At 43.3% G+C, this 15,295-nt stretch overlaps 1 protein-coding gene across 1 annotated transcript in view; it reads left to right on the forward strand.

Annotated features, from left to right (window-relative positions):
- The first annotated feature begins 1,887 nt into the window (after window positions 1-1,887).
- XPOT (exportin for tRNA) overlaps window positions 1,888-15,295 on the forward strand; it is a 105,062-nt gene continuing 91,654 nt past the window's right edge. Inside the window, exons 1-3 of the mRNA XM_073620136.1 lie at window positions 1,888-2,086; window positions 11,658-11,794; window positions 13,011-13,093. Coding sequence (XP_073476237.1) covers window positions 11,735-11,794; window positions 13,011-13,093 — 143 coding nt within the window. The 5' untranslated portion in view covers window positions 1,888-2,086; window positions 11,658-11,734. The remainder of the gene's footprint in view (window positions 2,087-11,657; window positions 11,795-13,010; window positions 13,094-15,295) is intronic.

Here is a 15,295-nt window from a genome sequence, read left to right on the forward strand (position 1 = left end):
AGTGATAAAAAAAAAATTGAAAGGGATAGTGTAAAAAATAAATAAATAAATAAATAAAATAATAATTAAAAAAAATGTAAAGCGTCCTGTCCACTTGTGCTTGTGCGCAGAAGCAAATGCATACATAGGTTGCACCCGTATATGTAAACGGTGTGCATCCCACACATAAAGTATCGCTCCAAACGTTATAGCGAGAGCAATAATTTCAGCACTAGACCTCCTCTGTAACTCTAAACTAGTAACCGCTAAAAAAATTGAAAGTGTCGCCTATGGAGATTTTTAAGTACTGTAGTTTGGCGCCATTAGAAAAGTGTGCGCAATTTTAGGTATCTATGTTAGGTGTCTATTTAAATTGTGTAACATCATCTTTTTAGCAGGGCGCCCAACCTTTTGAAGTGCGAGTGCCACTTTACACCTCAACTGAGCGTCACTTCTTCCTCAGGATTCCTGCAGGTATCGCTGGCTGCTGTTGCCCCCCAGGCGGGTATGGCTGGCATCTGCTGCTGTCCCTAGGGCAGGTATGGCCGGCAGCTGCTGCTGGATTTCCTCCAGGGCTGGTACTGCTGCTGGGTACTGCTGGAACTGGACGTAGGTACTGCTGGCACTGTTACTGGGTGCTGATGGCACTGGTGGTGGGTACTGCTGGCACTGCTGTTTACCCGCACTTCTACTGGCCTCAATCATCACTTCTTCCTTGGGATTCCTGCAGGTATCACTGGCTGCTGTTGTCCCCCAGGCGGGTATGGCTGGCAGCTGCTGCTGTCCCTAGGGCAGGTATGGCTGGCAGCTGCTGCTGGCTGTCCTCCAAGGCTGGTACTGCTGGTGGTGTCTGCTGGCTGGTACTTCTGGTGGGTGGTGCTTGCACTGTTGGTGGGTACTGCTGGCACTGACGGTGGGTACTGCTGGCACTGTTGGTGGGTACTGCTGGCACTGGTACTGTTGCTGGGTACTGCTGGCACTGGCGGTGGGTATCCCTGGTGGCTGCTGTCCCAGATCGCGGGTTCCTGACCCGCCATTAACGTGCATCAGTGTGACAGGAGCTCTGCAGGAAGCATGTGGCTGCAGTAGAGAGCAGAGCCGATGCTTCCTGTTTTGTTCTTGTCACAGGCGGAGTACATTTGGTATCACTGCATCTGTGACCAGAGTCGGCGCTATACAGGAAGCATTGGCTCTGCTTCCTCTAGTGCCGCTTCCGTTCTTCACACTGATACTTGGGGATAGGGGGTCGAAAGCCCGCGATCTGGGCTTGCCAACCTGCCATCCCAGAGCAGGAGATGGCAGACCACATCAAAGTGTGCCAGCAGTTGGGCACCCCTGTTTTATAGTATATTGTAATTTTTTTTTGGGGGGGGGGGGTTTGCATTAAATGAATGAAAGTGTATTTATTCCAAAAACAATTGCGTTTAAAAACATCACTGCGCAAATACTGTGTGACATAAAAAATTGTAACACCCACCATTTTTTCTCTAGGACCTCTGCTTAAAAAAAAAAAAAAAAAATATATATATATATATATATATATATATATATATATATATATATATATATAAAGTTTGGGGGTTCTAAATACTTTTCTTGCAAAAAATTATGATTTTTACATGTAGGAGAGAAATGGCAGAACTGGCCTGGGAAGTGATTCAATGCATCTGTTATATGCTGTATTTATAAAAAAAAAAATAATTGCAAATAAACATTTAAAAAAAAACGACTTAATTCTTTTGTACCTGTCATTTTTTAAGTTGGTGACATGGCCTTTTTAAAACAAAGCACTGCTCTACAATCTCCAACCTGCGCACTACCTCAATCCCGTCACTAGATGGCGTGCAGATGCCCCCATACGCCTCGTCATCTCATGCAATACTACAGCAATTGCACGATCCGCGCGCCCGTCTTTGCGTCATGACGACACGCCCCGGAGCGCGCTGCCAGGCGGAACGTGTTATTGGAGTATTCGGCTTGTCTGGTCCGCCGCTGCGTGTTGATCTACTGACGCTGCGACGTGCTACATACAGGCTATCCCATAGAATACGACGGAGCGGCGGGTGGGAGGAGGAGCCGCCTCATGGAGCAGTGACCGGCGGGGAAGGTGAGGAAGCCGGTTGACAGGAGGGGGGTTTGGCATTTCTCTGCCATGCTTCTATGTATGTGAAGGCGGCCCTGTAAGTCGGCACATGGGCATGGCCTGCGGTCTGTGCTTGGAGTCAGTCTGTGCGGACTGGGGAGAGGCTCCATGTGTCATGTACGGGGAGACTTCACACGTGTCCGGGGGGGAGGGGAGGGAGACATTGTATCATGTGATCACCGGACAGCACTGTGTGTATCACTCAGGTGTCATTCCATAGAAGGACTAGACCTGCACAGGAACACATTGTACAAGTTCCATGTTATTCTGGATATTGTGTAGTTGTGGCCATCAGTAAAACGTGTAAAAAGTGCTTTGATCACAGTATGGTTACATTTTCATTCAATGTTTATCTTGCTTAATTCTAAAGCCTTTTATTATTATTATTAAAATATGCTTATTTAGCTGCTCTGCGCCATGGTATTGCACAGAGTGGGTCCGATCCCTGTCTTCTTGGGTCCCCAACTGGCACTGTCCCCCTCCCTTTGTTGTTTGAGTGTCCCCTCAGCAAGCCATATGCTAGGGGCACCTGTGTGGGCAGGGCTGTGTGTGTCTATAAACGCACACAACGCAGCTCGGCCCCACTCCCTCCTCACAGGACTTGACTGATGGCTCACGCTTCTGAGCCTCCTGTGAGACCATGAAAAGCGCAATGGTGCCACGAGCGAGACTGCACTGAAGTGGTATCAACTAGGGATGCACCAATACCTTTTTTTTTTTTTTAATGAGTACCGATACTTTTATATATTTTTTGTAGTACTCGCCAATTACCAATACCTACCTCAACTATTTTTTGTTTTTACTTCAACTGTCAGCAATGATACAAAGAATTGAAAAGTTATTTACAAATTAAATCGATTTTAATTTTGCACTTTTTCAATGTGAAATGTGTAAATATATGTTAATATATATGTGTAAAAAAAACTAAAAATATTCACTAACAAAGCAAACAAAAGTTTTAATTGTTTATCGTTTATAAAATAGACGTGAACAAAAAGCAGGAAAATTTAATTACATGGGGGAGAATAGGGAGTTAATTAAAGAGGAGCTCCACCTTAAACAAAAAATATTAAAAGCCAGCAGCTACAAATACTGCAGCTGCTGACTTTTTTAATAAATGAACACTTACGTCTACACTGGTCCCCGTTGTGTTTTGGGAACTGTGTGTTTCACACAACGGGGGGGGGGGGGGGGGGGGGGCAGGCATTTGCGGCTAGCTATTCCCGGAAGTGGGTGCAGATACCTGTATTATACAAGTATCTGCACCCCCCTCCCCCCTGAAAGGTAGCAATTGAGGCACCAGAGGGGGGGCGGGATCCGATGAGCGGAAGTTCCACTTTAGGGTGGAACTCCGCTTTAAGGCTGATTAGAGTAAATTATTGGTTTATAAGGGGTTAAACAGAGTAACATTTGTTCATCCTTTTTGATTTGCAGATGAGGAAACAGATTCAAAAAGTAACAATGTTTCTTTTTTATTTTAGTGTTTAAGCTGCTGAGCAATATTGTTAATAAACATTGACAGCTCCCATTACCAGACTTCTTTAACACTTCGTCTGTCATCAGGGGAGACCCACTGACAGCTCAAAGAACCAACCCTAACAGTATCGGTTTCAGGTATCGGTGCATTTGCAGGAGTACCGATACTTGTGCAGATACTCGGTATCAGCACCGATACTAGTATTGGTGCAACCCTAGTATTGACCACTTCAGCCCCGGAAGGTTTATCCCGCCTTCATGACCAGGCCATTTTTTTTGCAATATGGCACTGTTACTTTAACTGACAGTTGCGTGGTCGTGCTAAAGCTGTACCCAATTTTTTTTTCCACGCAAATATAGCTTTCTTTTGGTGGTATTTGATCCCCGTTCCGGTTTTTATTTTTTGCGCTATAAAAACATACCCAATAAAAAAAGTCAAAATTATTCATCAATTTAGGTCAATATGTATTCTGCTATATATTTATTGTAAAAAAAAAAAAAAATCTCAAGCGTATGTTTAGTTTGTGCAAAAGTTATAGCGTCTATAAACTATGGGATATATTTATGGAATTTTTATTTTTTATATTTTTACTAGTAATGGCAGCGATGAGCGAAAAAATTCCTTTCCATTGTGGTGGACAAATCTGACACTTTTTGGGAACCAATGACACCAATACAGTGATCAGTGCTAAAAAAAAATGCATTGATCACTGTATAAATAACACTGTCAGGGAAGGGGCTAATAACTTTGTGGGGGTGCTTTGACTGGAGGAAGACAGAGATCTGTGTTTCTGCTTGGCAGGAACCAAAGATCTCCATCTTTCTCTCTCACAGAATGGCGGTCTGCCTCTCCTCAGAATGGTAGCGAGGTTCCAGCAAACGTCAGGTCTGTTGGACCCGCTGATTGGCTCCGGCTGTGTCCAATCACAGTGGGAACAGGTCACCAGACCCAGTGCACTTACAGGTACGTGATTTCACACAGGAGGGCTGCCCTGCCACGCCACAGTATATCTCCCTCCTGATTGGCAGAGGTGCAGGAGCCTTCGGCTCCTGCTGCTGTCAATCACCACCAGTGAGGCAGGAGCATGGGGCGGGGATGAGCTGCACCCTGTGTCTCATGGACGCTGGCTCACGAGCGAGCACGTTTGAGTGCCCCCACAGCAAGTGGCTTGCTATAGGGGCACTTGGCAAGGAGGAGAGGCCCAGAGCGCCCCTATAGCAGGAGAGGGTCGGGGCTGCTCTGTGCAATACCACTGCACAGCGCAGGTAAGTATGACATGTTTGTTGTGTGTTTTTTTTTTTTTTTTTTTTTTTTTAAACATTTTTCCTTTTTACAATCGCTTTTTAACTAAGAAGCTTTACGATTACTTTAAGGTGGTAGTAAAGTCAGCATTTGCGAAAAGTATCTGACAGGCAGGGTATGTATGACAGAAGAGACTCTATTGGTCTCTTCTGTCATAATTGCTTCCTCCTGCTTGTCAGCCTTGATGTACACTAAGCTGCACAGGTCAGCAAACATTTATGGCCCCAATCTGTGCTGTTGCGGTGTGACTCCTGTTAGAACTGCACCATGATTCGTTAAGAATCGTTATCATGATTTTTATTTTATTTTTTTTCCCACCTTGCATTCTTGACAAAGTATTTCCCGATTCTTTCTATGCAGAGAATTCCCTCTGCTTTGCTGAAGCAACAGCCATCAAAAGAAAGGAAAAAAAAAAAAAAAACGGGCAGTCTGCCAAGAATCACAACATTCTTTAGCAGTGGAACTTAAGTATAAACATTATACTGATTTGTTCTTTAGATCAAAGGAATACACTTTGGTGTGTAAATGAGGGAAGTTAAACACTAAACCTTTTTCTGACATTTGTTGGTTTCAAGTTAAAATCTTTTTTTTTTTTTTTGCTAGAAAATTACTTAGAACCCCCAGACATTTTATATGTCAAACTGTATTTGCACAGCAGTCGTTCAAATGCAATTTTTTGGGGAAAAAAATTACACTTTCACCACTTCAGCCCTGGAAGATTTGGCTGCTGAATGACCGGGCCATTTTTTGCGTTTTGGCACTGTGACGCTTTAACTGACAGTGCCACGCTGTACCCAAACAAAATTGACGTCCTTTCTTTCCCACAAACAGAGCTTTCTTTTGGTGGTATTTGATCGCCTCTGTGGTTTTTATTTTTTGCGCTATAAACAAAAAATATTTTGTACTTTTTTGCTATAATAAATATTCCCATTTAAAAAAAAAAAAAAAATTTTCTCAGTTTAGACCGATATGTATTTTTGGTAAAAAAAAATTCGCAATAAGCGTATATTGATTGGTTTGCGCAAAAGTTATAGCGTCTACAAAATAGGGGATAGATTTATAGCATTTTTATTATTATTTTTTTTTTACTAGTAGTGGCCGCGATCTGCGAATTTATCGTGACTGCGACATTATGGCGGACACATCGGACAATTTTGACACATTTTTGGGACTATTGGCATTTATACAGCGATCAGTGCTATAAAAATGCATTGATTACTGTAAAAATGTCACTGGCAGTGAAGGGGTTAACACTAGGGGGCGATCAAGGGGTTAACTGTGTTCCCTGGGAGGTGATTCTAACTGAAGTGGCAGGGGACTGACTAGAGGAAGTGACGGATCGTGGTTCCTAGCTAATAGGAACACACGATCTGTCACTGCTCTCAGAACAAAACATGGATTTGGAATCGGTATTTTTTGCTAGAAAATTACTTGAAACCCCAAAACATTATATATCTATTTTTTAACAGACCCTAGAGCAGTGATGGTGAACCTTGGCACCCCGGATGTTTTGGAACTACATTTCCAATGATGCTTATGTACTCTGCAGTGTAGTGGAGCATCATGAGAAATGTAGTTCCAAAACATCTGGTGTGCCATCGCTGTCTTAGAGAATAAAATAGCGGTCGTTGTAATATTTTATGTCACACTGTATTTGTGCAGCAGTTTTTCAAATGCAATTTTTTGGAAAAAAATATACTTCAATGAATTAAAGAAAAAAAAAAAAAAACAGTAGCAGTTTTTTTGTATAGTGTCAAAGATAATGTTTCGCAGAGAATCATGATCTTTATTGTAAGCCAGAAAATCGTGATTCTCATTTTTTCCAGGATCATGCAGCTCCACTGTGCATACTAGTACATTATGGTATAACCCACCTGGGGGACCCCAAAAAAGAAGATACTGCAGCGGACTTTACTACCGCTTTAAAGGTTTGGCTTTAAAAAAAAAAAAAAAAAAAAAGCATGTTCTACTTTCCTACTCTGTGCAGTGGTTTTGGACAGCGCAGCCCTGATCCTCCTCTTCTCGGTCCTCTGCCGGTGCTTCTGGCACCCCCTCTGACCAGTGCCCCCAATAGCAAGCCACTTGCTATGGGCGCACTGGTGCGTGCTCGCTCCTGAGCCCTGGCCTGTGTGACCATAAGACACACACAGAGCTGTAGCTCGGCTCTGCTCCTGATTTCTCCTTCTTGACTCACTGGCTGTGATTGACAGGGAGACGTAGCCCCAGGACAGCCTCGGTTCTTGTGCATATCAATGGATCGAGATGGGTCTCAGGTGAGTATAGAATGCATGAAGGTAAAAAACCTTCAGCCTTTACAACCACTTGAAGCATGAGAGGTGACAGGTAGGTGTTAAAGGGCTGATGGGGTTAGGACAGGTAGGTTGACATATTTTTACCTTAAAGTGGTTGTAAACCCTTACATACACCCAGGGAAGTGACTGGCCTTAGTTGATACACAGAGATGAAACAAATTATCCTAAATAAGTTGTACCTGTTTGTCTGCAGCACTTTGTTGTGTACATCCTTGTAAAACTCAAAGTTAAAGGCTTTTTCACACACTCACAAAGCAGAGGGCAGGGATTTGCAGTTACACACTGTACACAAGCTTTGAGAGCTGATTGGAGGGAAATGACACACCCCCTGCACACAGGAACAGAGTCAAGGCTGTCAATCAGCTGGAGAGCCCTCCCTGGTCACCTTTTTAGCTTTTGGTGTAAGGAGAACTTGTTAGAAGTGACTCATGATAGCAGAGGAATGAAGCAACAGAGATTAATTACACTTAGTGCTTTGGAGATAGGCAAGTACACACTATGGAAATACATGTTTTCTTCAGATTTCGTGTTGGAGGTTTACAACCACTTTAATGCAGGCAATGCATTAAGGTAAAAAAAAAACTATCTAGGTTGAGAACCAATTTAAAGTTAAACTCCAGGAATCATCTATATTATAAAGTTTTATTGGTCCAGCTTGGCACAAAGTATGTATGTATATCTCATACCTGGTTGGCTGCTTGGTCGGTGCTACTACTATCATTACTGCAAACGTCGGGGTTCTGCTGGGGTTCCCTGCAGCAGCTTCCCCACAGGGGGTAGCTTGCTTAGCTCTGCTGCAATTCACAGAAATTGTCTTATTTTTTATTTTATTTTTGTTTTTTGTTTTTTTCCTTCAATGAACACAAGATGTTCTTTGACTGTACAAGGTGGTGATTGTGACATCACTGCCCTGCCTCTGCATCTCATCTTATGAGAGAACTCCTTTTTATTCATTGAGATAAGTACCAGAGGGAGGTTACTTGAACTGGAGCATGCAGCCTGGAGCAGCAGTGTATAATAACCAGTTAGAATATATCTTCAGCTTGTTCAGAAAAAAGGGGTAAGTTCACCTTTTCACAAAAAATGAAAAGCTGTAAACTCCACATCCTGGCCACCCTCTGAACTTAAAGTGTAAGTCCAGCCTAATACTAAAATCTCTGCATGTACAGAAATCCATGATCTAACACTAACCTATCTAGTCCTGTAAAGAAGAAATCGGTATACATACCTTTTTTGAAGCCGATCTGATCCCGTCTCCAGCAGGGGAAGCTCTGCAGAGGACACAGCCAACAATGGCTGTGAAATGAATGGTGATTGATGTCACCCATAACCTTACTATGGGGCTTCCGTCGGCAGTATCCTCTGCACCCGCCTCCACAGCGAAGCCGTGGCTGACCGCTCAGCGTTGGATCGGGTCGGATCGACTTCAAAAAGGTATGTATGCTGATTTCTTCTCTACAGGGCTAGATAGGTTAGTGTTAGATCATGGATATCTGTAGATGCAGGGATTTTAGCTTTAGGGTGGACTTCTACTTTAATGGCTGTGATGCCTTGTGCTGCCAGTGTAGCAGTACACTGCAGTACAAAGCCCCAAAGTGTGGGTCATAGGACTGCACTTTAGTACTTCTGTCAGCTGGCGTCACAAAGCTACTCTAGAAAGATCCAAACTATGAAGTTAGGATCCACCCTAAGGCTCGATTCACACCTATGCATGTTGCTTTTGAGCGTTTTTGGAGGTTTTTTTTTCACGCGAGCAGCGTTTTTGTAGCGTTTTTGTGGCGTTTTTGCGGCGTTTTTGCCGCGATTTGCGTTTTGCGGTTTTTTTTTTTTTTTTTTACAGTCTTAAAAAAAAATTACAAAAAAAAAAAAAAACCGGCAAAAACGCACCAAAAACGCTGCAAAAACGCTGCAAAAACGGTGCACTTGCGTTTTTGATGCTTGTCCATTGAAATCCATTACATGCAAAACGCTGCTTTTTGCATGAAAAAAAGTCCCCGACCCTTTCCAAAAACGCAGAGATACAAAAAAGCATTGATGTGAACATGTTCCATAGGAACCCATGTTAAAAAATTCCCATGCATTTCTGCAAAATGCATCAAAAAACGCGCTAGTGTGAATGGAGCCTAATGCCTGATCAGTAACTGGCTCAGCCTCTCAGCGCACTCCTTATACTTTCTAATAAATTGTTTGTTTATTTTTTTTCCCTTTTGCAGTCGCATGTTCTGACCCTCCAGGTCTTAGAACTCTCTCGGTGGCTATTAATGGTAGTAGCTTGATGTCACAGCTATAGGGAATTTGGCAACCCTCTACAGCAGTGGTTCTCACCCTCAGTCATCAAGTACCCCAACAGGCCATGTTTGCAGGTTTTTATTTATCTTGCGCAGGTGCTTTAAATCAGTCAATGGCTTGGTATTTTGGATAGCTATTTTATCTAAGAGAAATTCCCAAAACATGCTCTGTTAGGGGTACTTGAGTGAGGTTGAGAACCACTGCTCTGCAGTACACAGACCTTCTCTACCGTTGTGGTAACCCCAAAAAAACTAAAAAAAAAAAGGTACAAAAAAAGTATTCAGAAAGCGATTTTATTAGAAAATGTAAGCAGAGAGTTTAGAGAAAAGGGGAAGCATCACGTAACAGATGAGTTATTGGGTAGTCTTTTCTACTTTAACTGTAATCAACATTCCTGTAGTTATTCAGCTTTGTTGTAGCTCTGTGGCTTCAGGGGAGAGGAGAGAGCGCCAACAGACTGAATGCCTGAGCAGTAACGTTGCCCATAGGCTTACTATGGGGCTTCTGTTGTCAGCTGTCCCTCTTCTCCCATAAAGCTGCCACTGGGAGCCGATTATGTGACTGGAGCGCCCTGATAATAGATAAGCATCTTCTTCTACAGGGGAGTTAGAATAGGAGTTTTTTTTTTTTATTATACTGTAGAGTATAAGATTTTCTATCATTTGAGCCCAGTCTTGCCACAAAGAGCTAATCCGTCTCTGAGCAATCCTCTTTTATTGTTCAGTGAGACAATTCTTGACAAACTGAGAAAAACTTTGTCAAATCCTCCCCCTTGCTGTGAGTGACAGGTGATTTACATCTCATGCATTAGCCTAAGACACAGGCATTATTTTTTAATTCCCTCCCCCACTCCTTTCTTCTGAAGTCATGTGGTTACTTTCCTGTCTTTTCACTGGATGTTAGAGATCATAGCAGAAGTTCAGTGTTAGAAATAAACAGGAGAAAATGCATATTGACAATGGGGGTGTAGAGGTGGGCGGGGAGTCTACTGACATCACGACTCCACCCACCGAGCTCCAGACAACAGACCCACCCACAGAATCTGCAGTTTTTCGGGTCTAATAACAGACAGAGGGGAGATATTTGACAGGTAAAGACACATGCAGGAAGCATGTATATCCTTATAGGTAACCCCTATGGCAGTAGTTTAGAAAGGATGACATTGGGTTTACATCCACTTTAAGGGGAGTGGGAGCCATTTTAAGCTTAGTTATAGATTGGACTCCTTTCTTGCTTTCTTGCTCCTAAAAAAGCCTGTCTCCTGCCAGCATGTGACAGAATGGGACCCTTGCTTCCTGCATGGAAACGGTGATCTCTCTGCACAGGTCACTGACACACCCTGCATTCAGAGCTCTCAAATCAGTGGGGAGCATGAGCTTTGCTGCTTGACAACCTATAGGTCAGACCTATTAGGGACTAGGTTGGACTTCTGCAGAAAGGCTACTGCTTCCACATAGAGCAAGGGCAGATTTTTTCCTTTGGTTGTAGCTGCTTTATAAAGAAAACAGACTGTAGGATATTGAAGACCCTTTGTTTTGATGCACCTGGAATATATTTTGCTGATTTAAAGAGAAGCTTCAGTCTCCCTCCAAAAAATTAAGTCAATAGCTACAAATACTGTAGCTGCTGACTTTAAATATAAGGACACTTGCCTGTTCAGGGATCCAGTAATGTCAGCACCTGAGCCGATTCTTCAATCGGCTTCGGTGTAGGCACCGGGCATCTTGGGCAAGGGAAACTGGGAGTGAAGCAGTGGAAGAGGGTGCAAACAAGCGGAGCTTCCCTTTTTGGGTGAAGCTCCACTTTAAACTTGATTTGGGTGTCTAACCGCTTAGCTGAGACTTTTTTTTTTTTTCCCATGTGAATTTTGCTTCATGATAATTAAGCAGTCCTAATTTAATTTTTCACTTCTTTTTAGTGCATTAGGTGCTTTTATTATATAAATATAAAGTAAAAATCTGTTTCTTTGTGGTTGTACAAATTGTTACGTTTGTCAGTTCTATGCTGGGATTGTGCATGTAAATGTAGTTTATGGTAATAACACTGTGCAGGTTGTTGTTCCTAGTCTTGTGTTAGAGTTTTGCTGAGACTAGCACCACCATTGTTTTTGCAAATACCATGTTTCTCCTAACTTTGCTTTTTCATTCTTTGGCAGATGTTGGTTGATTCTACTGTGCCAGAAAGGGGCAAACCTATTGTGAGAAATAGGGAGCTTGAAGTATAGCAGCAGACATGGATGAACAAGCCCTGCTTGGACTAAACCCAAATGCTAACGCTGACTTCAGAGAGCGTGTATGTTTTGTTATTCTGATAATGATCAAAAATGTTTTTTTTATTTAATATATACTGTTCTTTATTTGGAAATATACCCAACTATTGGTACCTCTAATATGAGTTCTAAAAGAACAATGCACTTTTGTGCCTTTTAGATTAACTGGTTCAATACCGGGCATTTTCACCCCCTTCCTTCCCAGACCAATTTTTAGTTTTCAGCGCTGTCGCACTTTAAACGACAATTGCGCGGTCGTGCGACGTTGTACCCAAACAAAATTGACGTCCTTTTTATTTTTTCCCCCACAAATAGAGCTTTCTTTTGGTGGTATTTGATCACCTCTGCGGTTTTTATTTTTTGCGCTATAAACAAAAGAAGAGCGACAATTTTGAAAAAAACACAATTTTTTACTTTTTGCTATAATAAATATCCCAATTTTTAAAAAAAAAAAACATTTTTTCCTCAGTTTCGGCCGATACGTATTCTTCTACGTATTTTTGGTAAAAAAAATCGCAATAAGCGTATATTGATTGGTTTGCGCAAAAGTTATAGCGTCTATAAAATACGGGATAGATTTATGGCATTTAAGAAAAAAATTATTTATTTATTTTTTTTACTAGTAATAGCGGCGATTGCAAATTTTTTTCGTGACTGCGACATAATGGCGGACACATCGGACACTTTTGACACATTTTTGGGACCATTCACATTTATACAGCGATCAATGCTATAAAATTGCATTGATTACTGTGTAAATGTGACAGGCAGTGAAGGGGTTAACCACTAGGGGGCCGGGAGGGGTTAAATGTGTTTCCTAGGGAATGCTTCTAACTGTAGGGGGAGGGGACGCACAAGGGGAGGAGACCGATCTGTGTTCCTCCGTTCTGGGAACACAGATCGCTCTCCTCTGAGCTGACAGGACGTGGATCTCTGTGTTTACACACAGAGATCCACGGTCCGGCCCGGTTAACGGGCAATCGCGGGTGCCCGGCGGACATCCCGGCCGCTGGGCACCCGCACCGGGTCCCGAGCAACGCAGCGGGCGTGCGCGCCCCCGCCCCCTAGGTGGCCGGGAACCCGAGGCCGTCATATGACGTCCACCCAGGATGGGAGATCCCATCTGTGGACGTCATATTACTATAGGCGGGTAGGGAAGTGCTTAAATGTCTTCTGTGCACCGCATTAAATTATAGTCTCATACATATTTTTTTTTTTTTTTTTCTATTTTTATTTCAGGCATTGGCCTATTTTGAACAACTGAAAGTTTCACATGATGCATGGCAGGTCTGTGCTGAAGCATTAGCGAAACGCATATATAGGTGAGGGGCTATTCTTTTATTGTACACTCTCATTATGTTTTTCCATTGTATACGTGTGCCGGTAATACAGTCTTTCTGTTAAAGTGATATTATTTAATTTTTATTTTTTTTGCTTATCAAGAATCATACTAAAGTGTTTCTTTTATTAAAAATTGAGTAAAAGCTATTCAGACATTAGTGTATGGATCAAGAATTTCCTAGTCAGGAGTGGCTTGTGAAAAGGCAAATGGGAATGGATGTTTTAACACCAAAGGTTGCTAGCTTAGGATCCTCATGCTTATCTTTGATTAAAGAGACCATGCAGTTAGAAGCACATATAAATTATTTTAAGTGCTTACTTTCAGTCTTTTTTTTTTTTTTTTTCTCTAAGCATTTTCCAGGACAGCCCATGAGACCTAGGGCTCCTCCTATCAGGACAGGAAACGCGTTAACCCCCACCAGATAAAAGGGCGGTCCTCCAGGCCCTGGTGGTTTCTTCTGACGGGAGGTAACATGTTTCTTGGAACTGGTTCCCCTAAGTCTCATGAGCTTGGCTCCTGTGGCGATCGGGTGGTATTCCTACCTTCTTCTTAGGTCCCAGAGCCGCACTTCCACCGGGGGAGTAGGTTTGTGGCTGCTGTCCCTGCTTCTCAGTGCGTGTGGAATGCCAGCACCCCAGTGTTCGTCTGAGCTCCTGCCCGCGAGCCGCATGGTGGCAGTCTGCTTATTTTCCCTGCTAAATATCCTGTCTGGAGTGTGCAGTGGAAGAGAGGAAGCCAGACGTGTAGAGGGGCGGAACTTGTGTTCCAAGCTGGCCCACAGGAAGTACCCGGCAGGGTGACGTCATCGGCGGGCGCCTGAGATGCTAGTTCTGGTCTCTGAATGGCGCAAACTGGGAGGCTGGTGGTTTTAAAAAGGGTGAAGCCCAGCAGAGAAAGCAGACCACTACAGGGGCAGGATGGACTCCTCTGCGACACCTGCACAGGCAGCAGAAGCAGGCCCTAACACCTGCACCTCACAGGTAAGCCTGAAGTGTATTTTACTTGCACATCCTGTGAGTGTTCTCCCCCTTGTAAACAGTACGGACTAGGTGAAGGGAGCACATTTTCCTTTTCTCCTGCACGGGGTGTTATGGAGTGTATGTGAGGTAAAATTTATTGGGGTCATTTGTTCTCTTGCAGGCCAAGACTCAGGACAAGGCCCAAGTGCAGCCACCAAAAAGGCAATGTGCAGTTTGCGGAAACAAATTGAGCTCCTCGTGGAGCAAAGCAGTTTGCTGCACCACTATAGACAGCCTAGTTAAGGATGACCCGGTTGTCCCCTGTCAGAAAATGCTGACTTCTGTTAGAGATGAGCTTACGTCTACGTCTAGCTCATTTAAAACTAGTTGACAAGATTCAAGTCCCCTCAGAGGGTCCATCTCCAGTTAGGACTTCAGCCGGTCCTAGTGCTCCACAGCAGAGTGCAGAGAGTGAAGACTCCAGAGATAGAGAATCTGCAAAGGGCTCAAGGTATAAGTTATCATTGGAAGATGTAGATGACTTATTAAAGGCTATCTATACAACACTTGATATAGAAGAGAAGGTACAATTGTCTAAACATGACCTTATGTACGAAGGTTTGCATAAGAAAAAGGCTAGAGTTTTTCCTGTGCATAGTTCCCTTCTTGATACTATCAAGCTGGAGTGGGAAAATCCAGAGAGAAAACCTTTCTTTTCCGGTAACCTAAAAGGTTTCCATTTTTGTAGAGGACACAGCGCAGCTATGGAACAAAAATCCTAAGTTAGACCCACCTCTTTCAAAAAACTCGGACCTAGCGTTTGACGATATGGGCACGCTTAGGGATCCAATGGATAAAAGAGGAGATATCCTCCTTCCCAGAGCCTGGGACTCAGCCATTGGGAATCTTAAACCAGCTCTGGCCTCCACTTGTGTAGCCAAAAATTTAGAAGTATGGTTGACACAAATACAAACACATTTGTTGGCAGGTACCTCTAGAGAGCAGATTCTGAATTCTTTCCCTCTCCTCTTTCGTGCAGTGGGGTTTCTGGCTGATTCTTCCGCAGAGTCGGTAAGAATGACAGATGGGACCTCGGCCTTAGTGAATTCGGCCAGAAAAAGCCTATGGCTTAAAACCTGGTCAGGCAACGCTGCCTCAAAGTTGCGCCTATGTGGTCTTCCCTTAACAGGCGATCATCTTTTTGGCCCAGGTCTGCAAGAGGC

The sequence above is a fragment of the Aquarana catesbeiana genome, linkage group LG03 (genome assembly GCF_042186555.1).
Source record: "Aquarana catesbeiana isolate 2022-GZ linkage group LG03, ASM4218655v1, whole genome shotgun sequence".
In the NCBI taxonomy this organism is placed as follows: Eukaryota; Metazoa; Chordata; class Amphibia; order Anura; family Ranidae; genus Aquarana; species Aquarana catesbeiana.